The sequence below is a fragment of the Monopterus albus genome, unplaced genomic scaffold, assembly GCF_001952655.1.
Source record: "Monopterus albus unplaced genomic scaffold, M_albus_1.0 scaffold20.1, whole genome shotgun sequence".
In the NCBI taxonomy this organism is placed as follows: domain Eukaryota; kingdom Metazoa; phylum Chordata; class Actinopteri; order Synbranchiformes; family Synbranchidae; genus Monopterus; species Monopterus albus.
In genome coordinates, this window is record NW_018127900.1 from 3,610,659 (window position 1) to 3,623,216 (window position 12,558).

The window sequence follows — 12,558 nt, forward strand, 5'->3', positions numbered from 1 at the left end:
AAGGACGAGATGGTCGGAGCCAACTTCTTCCTTACTATCAGCACTCCAGCGGCTCCTCTCGACTTCCAGGAGGTTGAAAGCAAAATAGACGGATTCAAGGCTTTCACCAAAAGGATGGATGACAGCACCTTGCAGCTTAACACCACTGTCAACGAGTTTGCCCGCAAGCAAATCAGTGGCTTTAAGAAGGAGTATCAGAAAGTAGGAATGTCATTCAAGCTCCTGAGCCAAGCCTTTGAAATTGACCAGCAGGTGTATTCTGCTGGACTCAACCAGGCCATCTCCTTCACTGGGGATGCATATGAAGCCATTGGAGAGTATTTTGCTGAGCAGCCAAGCAAGGATCTCGACCCAGTAATGGATTTGTTAGCGCTTTACCAAGGACACCTGACAAACTACCCAGACATCATCCACGTCCAGAAAGGTAAAAAAGAAAAAAACAAAAAAACAATCATGCACATTTTATCAATGTATCACTCACTGTTTTATCATGTTGTTGCTTTCACAGGAGCCTCAGCTGCCAAATTATTATTTTGGTAGTCTTTTTATCCATAACATCTGAACACAGATTGTTGTCAACCTTTAATACATCAATTCTAAACTATCAAAGAATGTTATTATTGAATAACTGAACTAAAGACAACAAGGTGATAGATTAAAGACACATAGCATAAGCTTAAAACTAAATATATAAAACAATATGGTACCTGAGAGATCATAAATCCAGTTTCCAAACCTCACCACAAGTTTAGCTGAGGCAGTCAATAGGATTTAGAGTAAAGAAAGAAATATGTTTTCGGACCACTACAAGATAAACAGTGTAATTTGTTTCAGACACTTTTGGTTGTTAGCTGTCATCAGCAGGCAGCAGGCAGGTTACAGTTATAGTCTCTATCACTTTACAGAACAAAGAGGCCATGTTTGCACTGGGGGGCTGGTTTATATGCTGCTGTTTGTCCTGCCTGCCAAATCAAATAGGCTGCACTCATTTGGCTGTGTTTGATTTTCCATTACCAGTGGAACTAGTGCTCTGGAGACAGATAATGTCCTACCTGGTTTGTCCTAAAACAAGATTTGGTTAAAAATTATTGTCCACGTGTGTCTTTGTACAGAAAGTCAGTGTTACACTAATCCAGGCCAGCCACCGACATGACCCTAACGCACTGTGTAGCCAAAGGTCATTCTCATGACAGGCAACCTTGTTACACAAGCTCTCACTGCTGTGTGCATGTGCTTCCTTCTGATGGAGAGGACATACTAATATAAAGAAAACACAATTCAAATCAAAGTGCTCTTTCTCCATGTACTGTAGGTTACACCTGACTGCCACAACTTAAGTGTAGCACATTGCTGGTGACTTGTGTTGACTCCCCACCTTGCATGTGGACATCTTGGCTTATCTTTTGGGTCCCCTACAAACACTGGATCTATTCATCCACAGCAGACTACAGTGGGCAAACAGGACACACTGTGTTTAGGCGGCACTGGGACACAAACTTCCCAGTCAGCTGAAATCAGCTTTGCCACGTAGGCCGCATACCCCCCAAATAAGGTAACACAGTCTGATAAGACCAGGCTAATTCCACAGAACCCTGATTTGATACCACACATGGAAGACCTTGATGTGTGGGCACAGTTTTGTATTTCCACCACAATGGGAGACTGGAAACAACATTGATGGGAATGCCAGGGGATTCAGCAACTGAAATGAGAGCTGCATGATGCACGTTGAATCCAACAATTATTACTGTGCCATTTTTTTATGTTTAGTGCTTCTGTTTATTTTGAGTTCAGTTGAGCCAGCTTTTTCCCATGTATTCATGCCTTTCTGCTTGAATCATTGTGCAAGCAACGGATCCATTTCTGGTTTATTTGTATTTATAAGCTAAGGTAAAAGACAAAAATACAGTCACCCCACTTTTTTCCTCAGTTGTAAAACTATGGACAAGCAGAGCTTTTGTGTAACCGCTCCACCACTAGGCCTGTTGCGTCTGTATTGTGCACGTACCTGTTGCATGGTACGTGCCTGCGTTACATCAAATACTTTTCCCTCATCCATGACAGCAGAATAGCTGCTTGTTACTCAAACTGTCTACATATTCTCGAGAGTGTTAAATGCAAATACCCACTACAAAGGTACCTGACATTCACACTCTTTGTCTAAACACTTTACAGTCTTATACGATCATCCAGCCCTTGACGGCTGTTAATACTGCAATGAAATGACTAGTATTAGGGAGAAAGGTATCTGTGAAAGTAGATGGTTTTTAATAAAGCCATAAACACTGAAAGCTTAAATTTAAGTGTGGAGACAATACTGTGCAGCAGGGAGTTTGGTCTGGCCCTCTCACTTTCATGTATTTAATAACACACTTCCTTTTCCATCCCATTTTACATAAATCCCATCTTCTGATTAGTCCTACTATATCTTTCCTGATAAATGTGTAGAGGAAATGTCCCCAAGTGGTGTCCTTCTGTTCGCTGCAGTCTTTTCTCAGAAGAGAGACTTGACCACATCCTTTGTTCTCATAAATAGTACACATTTCTATACCAGAAGTGGTAACATGGAAACTCTTTGAGTCAAGTAGCTCATCTAGAATTGAACAGCAGTGATAACCATGATGCTAAATCAAGTGGAAACTGTAATCTTTCTATCTTTAAAAACACAGGCTAATTAATGATAATCACGTCACTGTCGCCCACCTCAGGACAAACCCTTCAGAGCACTGCTTATCAGTCTTATCAACAGCTAAGTACATTCTTAGCCCCCTGTATCTGTCTCATGAGAAGCCCAGACTCCAGACAGGTTTCTGTGTGTCCGAATGGAAGTGATAAGTGTAATTTGAACTTTCCCACAGAGGGATATTGACCATCACCCTATTGATCTCCACCTCTTCAGGGACTCCATTAGCCATTACCATGCAACTTGGCAGGGACAATGCCAGCTCATGACATTGGCATTATATTTAGCTTTCCTTTTAAAAACCTATTGAACTTCATGTCCCTTTTTTGTCCTAATCTGATAATGTGACCTTGGCAACATTAGGTTATGTAGTTTTTAGCTCCTGGGAGAGGAGGAGAGGACAAGAGTTTACTGTTTACAATCCAAAGATAAGAGTTAAAGATACCTCTGGTTAACAAACAAGCTTAATAAGTGTAACTGAAATGCTCTTATTAAGCATCACTGAAGTTCAAGAGAGATGAGGTGCAACGATTGACCACATGCACAAGTGAAAGCACACCTCTTTTTTTTAACACAGCCCACAAAAGTCTCCCACATAGTCTTTATTTGTCAGATTTGGAAATGCAACCAGTTAGGCTGCTCAAAGTTCTTGTTCAAATACTTGCACAGTGTGATAATACTGAGCTTGCCTGCAGTGGTGCTTAGAGAAAAACATGTTGCCTTTAGACCGGGGCATGTTATTAGCTTATCTAAAATAAGAGAGCGCCACCCACCCCAGAGGTAAATTTGCAAATGCTTATTATTCAGTCTATAAAGAGGCGACAATAACACATATTTAACAAGACCATTTTCAGGAAAGGGCACACACTAATGAATGTCAAGAGGATTATCCTGCAATACATTTGCATATTGTAGGTTACAAACAGGTGTGTTTGCAAAAGGAGGTGAGTAAAGTAAGCTAACGACTGAAAGAATTAAGGCTAAATTCATAAGTATTTAAGTTGGTGAAATGCTTTTTGACTTGGCCTTCTTCATCCCTATATTCAAATTCAGATTTATTTGTATAGCGCCAAATCACAACAAAAGTCATCTCAGGACACTTTACAGAGGAAAAACCCAACAAATCCTCTTTGAGCAATCACTTGGCGACAGTGGGGAGGAAAAACTCCCTTTAACGGAAGAAACCTCCAACAGACCCAGGCTCTTGGTGGGCGGCCTTCTGCCTCGACCGGTTGGGATGAGTGGATAGAGGAGAGACAAAAGAAAAGAAAAGCAACAAGACGCAACAAACAAACTTTATTTTCTTTATTTATGTTCTCTGTCTCTCTTGTTAATCATATCTGTTCACCACACTGCTAAGAGCTGCACCTTCTCTGAACTAGTCACAGTTTTATCACCACTTGATGTGATAAAACAATGGCAGGCACGTAAAGGAAAGCACCGATTTGAAAAGATGTCATGCTGACTCAGCCTTTCAGCTGACACCCAAAGCAAATACTGCACGCCTGTCTGACATATTGTTATGAACTATTGAAATGTCCTCTAAGACACAGAGTAATGAAATGGAAATTGCCACTGGTTGTTCAGGTCACAGGCTGGCTGTGTTGTATAACCAGGGATTACGTAAGCACCATCTCCAGTGAGTGCGGGAGGACTTTTTTCAGAGGCACTCAGGACTTATTCTCATTCATAGTGTGATGAAGCAGTATGCTACAACCCTCAGTAATCAATAATCATCAGTAGCTCTCATAGAGTTCTATAAACACAAGATTAACAAAAGTACAAGCAGTGGATGTGCAAGAAGAAATTAGATACAACACAGCATGAACTGATAAGTGGATCTGTTGTAATTAAATCTGGCTTTCACCTTTTTGTGTAGTAGAATGCTCTGCACACTGTCAGTCACTTGTACCCACTTATTTCATGTCTATAAATATATGTGGTACCAGCACTGGTACAGTGCCATATATAGACTGTGTTTATATGGTGCAGGTGTTATTTCCCTAATGAACTTTTACCCGGTGAAAGTCTGAGAATCCAAACCTACCAATCAGAGGACCAAATGTTTGATACACTTTTTTTTAAAAGTGTGTATTTGTTAGTTTAAACCTGAGAATAATGCCCAAACAATTAGCCAGTTTATTAATAAGGCAATGGACAGACATATCGTTGGCAGTTATAATAATAATAATAAATTGATTGATTCGGTAATTTTTAAAGAAACCCTGCATTTGCACAACAAACATATGCTAGTACAAGCTTCTCTATGTTAGGATTAGTTACATTTGATGTCATATAGTAAGTGAAATGTCTTCAGTTTTTGGACTATTGATTGGACTTTACTTCTGACATTTCACAGACTAGAGGTGATCTGTTAATTGAGAAAATATTCAGCAGATTAATTTATAATGAAAATAATCCGTATTTGCAGCCCTATTCAGGATCTTCTTCTGAGTGGTCCTGATCTTGCGGCAGGCCTTCAAAGACTACCTGCAACAACTGTGACTATGATGTGTCTCTGTATATAACCGTTTTCTGGCACCATCTTTTATGACTGAACTCTTGCCTTTCTCACAAAATTTCCATGGTAACAGTCATTTTACTTTAATCCATTAGTGCGCTTTTAAAACACAGGAAGCCAGAGACCCTCAAGGTACAGTAAACACCTCTGGGAATGGTACTTAAATCTTTGGACAGCTGTGTTGTTCCCACCTCTTTTTCACTCCGTCTCCTGTTATCTTTGCTCACTTTCTGTCATGTTTGGTCTGTTGTGTATTAGAAGAACTTCAGAGACTTGCGTTCAGATCTGAGGGAGCTTCAGCCAGAAGGCAAACTAAGCAGATTTTGGGGGAGAAGGGATTTTGTCAGCATATTTCTTTGTTCTGCGTGGGCTAATTTATAGCCTTACATGCTGAGTGTTGTGATTTCTATAGAAAAGAGCAGTCATAAAACACTTGTAGTCAGAAGCCAAAAGAGTGCATGGCCAGGTCAGTAAGCCTTGTGTAGTCTCGCATTTCAGGAAACAAGCAGGATGATTCAGCTTCAACACAGTGCTGGTGACTAAGTTCACATAATGACTAGGAAATCCCATGACAGGCCAGTACAGGAAGTTTTGCTGTAAGCTTTAAGGACACCTTCACATCCCACCGTAAAACCAACACTCAAAGGATGACGTCTCCTCTCAGCTGGTTATGCCATGCATGCTGTAATGTCTGTCTTACTACATCATCTGTGTCCTTTTGATCAATTACAACACGTCGGTGTCAACATTCCTTAACATCACAGCTACACACAGTACCTTGTGCCGAAGTATTGGGACAGATCAAACAGGAAGTTTGATTTAAATCATATCAAAACTACAAATATGATTATTTTCATCATCAGGAATCTGCTAATTATTTTCTTGATTAATTGTTTGGTCTATTAAATGTCATCAAATGTTGACAGTTTTCTAAACTACAAGGCATTGTCTTCAGATGTGTTGCTTTGTCTGGCCAGCAGTTCAAAACACAGAGAGTAAAGGTACCTGAAACACCGAGAGTCAGCAAGCCATCACAACTGGCACAATAAAATTATATTAAAGTCTCATCTCTTTTCTGGCCCTACCACCAGTCTCTGCTTAGAATATCACAAAGGCATCAAAGTTCATTTAAAAAAGGAGAACCATTTCAAACTTCTCCTTTTTGGTCTGCAAGCTAAAAAAAGTAAAAGAACAACAACTTCTAAGAACCTTACAAAGCGCTAAATTAGCATCCATGTCACATCACATTTCCTAGCATTTCAACTTAAGGCATACTGCTCATGACATTTCTTCTACTCTGTCAGAAAATGCCAAGCAGCTTGATAAGTCATCTGTCATGAGATCCTGGTGTTATGACTCTGCCTTCTGGTCCCTGGAAAATTAGAGGCTAACTTCATGCTTCAGCACAAAAATAGCTGAAGGCTTAGACTACAGAATTAGCAGACGTTTTTGAGAGGAAACACTGGTGGCAACAGTAAACCACTGTTTTAAACCATAGTACCACAGTGACGACAGCAAGTAGCTCTTCTTGACAGCTTGATGCCTGGGCTTATTTTCAAAATGATGAGTCATTATGAGCGTGATATGCTGAATTCCTATCTCTGCAAAGTATAGCTTCTTGTTAGATGTGTGGTAGAGGCGCCCTGTTCTCGTTGCTGTGCCTGTCAGGCCTTCAGTTGTTTGCGGCACAGGTGCAGCTTACAGTCGTAACTGCAGCAGCGTTACTTGAGTATCACTTCAATGTGCAGAGAAAGCCACTGCTGTGCCTGATGATAGTAGCTAAGCTATGACTGCATTATTGCTGCTCAGGGCAAGGGTCGAATTGCTTTCCCATGACATCAGCATTAAAGCAAAATAGTTACATCTTACAAAGCAGACCCGGGCAGGCAGTTGTCCATGCTACTGTTAAGTAATTGGAATTGCCAGCAACCTTAGGATGAACAGCCAGCAAAATCCCCTTAGATGGTTGTTTTAGAACAAGCTGTGAAGTGACATGACGTAATAGATATTTCTAGAGTCAGACCCACTCACATTCCCAAACTACAGACACAGATGTGGCTCTGGTTCTCAGGATCCTTGGAGCAAACTGTTGATGTTAAATCTTCAAACTGTTTGGGTCATAGATTTACTGTCATGTCGTGGGCTTAAATCTGATTCTGATTATGAAAAGTCAATAGTCTATTGTTTGATAAGTTAACGTTTCAGGAAATAGGAGCTCATGTGTTGAAGACAGAACACTGTTAAACAGGGAGTTTGCTTGTGAACAGTTTTCCAGTTATATATTTAAAAATATCTTAAGTATTTGACTGATTGACTGCAGAAGATTAAATGGGGTGGCTGTTTTTGTGAAGTAGTTTATTAAAAAAATGACAATTTGTGATCATGAAGCAAAAAAGAAATCGTAATCTAAATGTCTGCTCTCTTTCGTCCCCACACAGGAGCCCTAACAAAGGTGAAAGAGAGCCAGAAGCATGTTGAGGAGGGCAAGATGGACCGGGCGCAGGCAGATGGCATCAATGAGCGCTGCAACATCATCTCCTGTGCCACGCTGGCGGAGATCCAACATTTCCATCACATCCGTGTGCGTGACTTCAAGGCACAGATGCAGCATTATCTACAGCAGCAGATTGCCTTCTTCCAAAAAATCACAGGCAAGCTAGAGGAGGCGCTGCAGAAATACGACAACCTATAATACGTCACTTCTCTTTGCTTGTGGCTTTAGATCTTGGTCTAAGTGACTGTGCACCTCCCTTGGCTCGCCAGGGGAATTGTGGTAAACAACAGCCAGTACCACAATCTGCTGAATGCTGTTCGTCCCCTAGGCAGGGACGTTCATGGAGAAAACTCCAGAAATAATGACATTTCAACTGTGTGTGTTGGCCACATTTTCTGGGAGTAGATGTCCTTGTTTAAGAGAGGACATGTAATATAATGAAGTTAGGCCAACTTTTAATTCAAACAACGGTCTTATACCCTCAGATTTCATGAGGTTTCTAATGATGGTGCACCTTTTGGCCAAGCAGGTGGGTGAAATAGATCTGTTTGCAGAGAGAGAACCTTGTATCTGCTGTCTGCACACCCGCTGCAAGAGTTCATGTATCAAGTATTTCTAGCCTTATAACACTGTTTTTAGCCAACAGTTTTTAAGTGACTGCCTTCACACTGCCTTCTGGAAACACTCAAGCCCATCCTGATGTCCCTCTCCAAAATGTTTACATCCATTGTCACCACTGTCTCTCTGTGCCTTCTGACTATATCTCTCTGGTCATTTTTGTTACTAGTTACTAAAAAGATTTATAAAGTGTATATGTCGAAATATATTTTATTTGTTTTAACAAAGCCACAATTTTTGAAGTCTTTGAAAAAAAAGGTCACTGTGCTTTGAACATTGTCTTTTATGGGAGATGATACTGTTCGAGGATTGATTTTTCAGTGCTCACAGCGTAACAAAATCAGAATCCAGAGATGCCATTTTTGGCAATAGGAACTCATGCCTTACCCCTGACATAGACAGCACTGATGCTGGTTGATGTTTGCAGAATTTAAGGGATGAGTATAATAAACTGTTCCTATGTCAGACACCTGAATTGACATTGACAAAATGTTAGTTTTCAGGTTAAGTGTCGGGGAAGTGCCCAGACGCAAGGTTGTTACTCAGCTGTTTTAATAACATTCTTTGTGATAGCACATCTCTACAGTTCAACTGTGTTGCTGTTTTTAACCTTTATGATGTTGTTACATCATGAAGACATTAATATAGACACAGAGACACAAAATAAATTCCTCCTTCACAGAAAACCATTAGTTGGTCCTGTGTTTTGTCAAGTACTGTCTTACCTTTTGTTATTGTTAATTTGAATAGACTGAATATGTCTGATGACATAAATAATCCTGAGTATAGTGAGCTGTGAAAAAGCCGACAGAAAATTCTGTGTGCAGGCATGTTGATCTGCCTTTGTCTTCTAAGTTTCTCAGACACTCATACTATAAAGTTAATATGACTAATTACCATTTTAAAACAGTAGAAGGACAACAAGCTGTCCAGCTCTGCAGGTTTCCTTGGCTGCTTCCCTGGAGGACTGCCGTGCAGTGTCAGTGTTTCGTGCTGCGCTCATTTTCAGCTTGCTGATCTGCTGACAGCGCAGGGCCCGGCCAGCCATCCGAGACATCTGGGCGCTGTTAAAAGTGCTGGAGAGGACAACAGTGAACACGTAGTGAACAGGAAAAGGTCAAAAACAACCAGGAGAGGATTTCATTAGTTGTCAGCAGCACTACCTGTAAGTGAGATAGAAAAGATATGGTCCTCACACAGATGGTCTGAGTTATTAGAAATATTTTCCCTCTACACATCAACAGCCACGTCCAAAGCCCTTGTTTTTTAATCATGAGGCAAATATATTGTGAAGCATTGTTGCGTCTTTTTTGCCTGATGAGAATCCAATCAACAGCAGCTTTCTAAAGATTCAACCACCCAGCTCTGTAAATATATTTATGATCATATGCTGCCACCAGATGATCTATCAAGACCTTCTTCAAGCTGCTCTTCTCACTTCTGCAGCAGCTTGAAGCGAGAATACAGAAACACACAGAAATGCTAGATACAAAATATTAACAGCCCTATGTTCTCCAGCAAAGATTTATTCAGCAATTTTGGAATTATAATGATTTTACGTACTGTGATCCTTCTCAGTACAGTGATAACGAGCAACAAGACACCCTCTTAAACATTAATGCTTTTTATGTCATTACTTAATCCATAACATGTAAGCAGGTGCCTTTTAATTCAAACAGCAGCCAACTAAATATCATTAGACACCAAAATGTTTAAGGTAGATCATCTGGGAACCATGACCAACTGCAGAAAATTCTGTAGCATGTCTTCAGATAAGTGGGTAAAAGATATTTTGCTGCACTTTGACCTGCTGTCAGGGTATCATCAAAGTCATTTATCTCCTGGGTACCATGAATATTTTAACCAAATTCATGACAGTCTCTCCAATGGTTGTTGAGACATTTCACTTGACATTGCCATCTGTAGAGCTACACCACTAGCATGGCTGCTAATATTATGTCATGTGGGAGTTATGTCCACACCCACCATCTCATTTCCTTTCCTGTTTTTCTGTTCTGGTTTTAATTTTCTGTAAAAGCTCGACAAGATGCACACAGCCTTTAGTAATCTCATCCCTCAGGCTTTCTGTCAGTGCTGCCAATGCCCGGGGAAATGGGTGCTCTTGTTATTGCATTCTTGCTCTTCTGGGCTTTAAGCTTTACATTTCAGGCACATATAGCTCAGAAGAAGAAGAAGAACTTGGTTGAGATGTTAACACACAGCTGGTCTTGCTACACATCCTCCTTGTGAAATGTAGAAATGAGCCACATTAGATCCACATATTGTAATGTTCTGGGTTAGGCCGCATGTTGTTCTCTGAGAAAAAGAGCAGAGGCTTCAAACTCATCACAGTCTTGCATACAGGAAACAGCAGCTCTCAATTCACAGTGGAATTTTTGTTGGGAGAAAACAGTCAGCAGCCGACTAGATCTCACAGACACAAAGATCAAGTGTATGAAACCCACGACCACAAGTACCAGAAATACCTTCTAGATGCCACGAGGGAGTTAACAAAGCATGACACAAGTATGACTGCCAAAGGGTGAAAACACAGAAGAAGCAAGAGACTGAGTGTGATTTTCTACAGTTTGTAATCAAGGCACTCAGAATTTCAGCTCTATGTCCAAAATAAATCATCATGTCTGGTCCTAAGAGACTTGGCTCTCTTCCTTTTGGACTTGCAGTGCTTCTCTGGAATGTACTTAATGTAACCCAGAATTTTTCATTCTGGATTACATTAGTTTCACTAGTTGGCGCTGAGAAGCAGAGCAGTAGTTGTAGAACAGGGTTTCCCCCTCTAATCACCTGGCACTGACGTCACATTTAACCACATTGCTTTCAAAAGGGCTGAATTAGTGTCTCGAGATCTTTGTTCAGATTACACCCAATTCCTGTTGCACCCTCTCTGTACAACATTCAGATCTGTGACCTCAGTGAGAATAAGACACAGGGATAAGAGTTTCTGACACTAGTCTGGGTTCGGACTCATTTCTACCTGTAAAGGTTAACACTACTTAGGTATCTTCCAAATCTCTAGTTAGATCCTATGACACCTGTGCATCATTTCATATCTGCTATCCTGAGTTGTAATATCCTCAACTAATCTACCTACTTCCACTCCTGTGAAATAATTTCACACTAAATGGCACTGAGTTTTTCCCTGACTTCCTGATTACAGCCTTCCATGTGTCATTATAATGCCGGGAAATGCCCTGAGGCAAACCACACAGGTATGATCCTTCATGCTTTTTGCAATATTACTATATTGAAAAAGGAAGTGCAAACCAAAACACAGGATTATGTTAAAAGGAAATAGTTTGTTGTTGTACAATACCATATTTCAGGACAAGGTGTGACTATGAAAAAACATCCATGTTGTTATCATATACTTGTTGCTCACATTGCAGGAGCAGCAGCGATGTACTGTATAGTTGTGCAGGTCAAATACAGATAAAGTTCTTCTTCAGTTTAACTTTAACTCAGTTGAATATGATTTCATGATATTAATTTTGCCAAGCTGGGGACGCCGAATGACCCATTTGTCAAATAAAACTGTCAAATCCTTGCAATGTACTTTCATATTAATATTCTTTAAAATTACATTTGACTTTTTGTGAATAAGCCATTTATTTTTTTATTGTTTATGAGGCTTAAAACTACGGAAGAGTATTAGGGCCACTGCATAAATTTTTTTTCAAAATTCTGACTTTATTCTCAGAATTCTGACTTTAAACTCAGAATTCTGGCTTGATTCTCAGAATTCTGACTTTAATCTCAAAATTCTGACTTTAATCTCAGAATTCTGACTTTAAAGAATTTTGACTTTAATCTCTGAATTCTGACTTTAAAGAATTTTGAGATTAAAGTCAGAATTCTGAGAATAAAGTCAGAATTCTGAGATTAAAGTCAAAATTCTTTAAAGTCAGAATTCTGAGATTAAAGTCAGAATTCTGAGAATAAAGTCAGAATTTTGAGATTAAAGTCAGAATTTTGAGAATAAAGTCAGAATTTTGAGATTAAAGTCAGAATTCTGAGTTTAAAGTCAGAATTTTGAGATTAAAGTCAGAATTCTGAGAATAAAGTCAGAATTTAAAAAAAAAATTTATGCAGTGGCCCTAATACTCTTCAGTATAAAACAATAACTTGACATGAGGGAAAATTATCTTATTTGCTGAGTTATGAGAAGGTCAAAACCACTTTCACATCTGTAAGGTGAGTAACAAGCTACGGCCAGGAAGCAGT

The 12,558-nt window shown here is 39.9% G+C and overlaps 1 protein-coding gene across 1 annotated transcript in view; it reads left to right on the top strand.

Annotated features, from left to right (window-relative positions):
* The window catches only part of snx18a (sorting nexin 18a), a 10,798-nt gene extending 1,796 nt beyond the window's left edge, over positions 1-9,002 (top strand). The window contains 2 exon segments of the mRNA XM_020593761.1: positions 1-424; positions 7,643-9,002. The exon segment at positions 1-424 is cut by the window's left edge and continues 20 nt beyond it. Of these exon segments, the coding sequence (XP_020449417.1) occupies positions 1-424; positions 7,643-7,896 (678 nt within the window). The 3' untranslated portion in view covers positions 7,897-9,002.
* Positions 9,003-12,558: the final 3,556 nt, after the last annotated feature.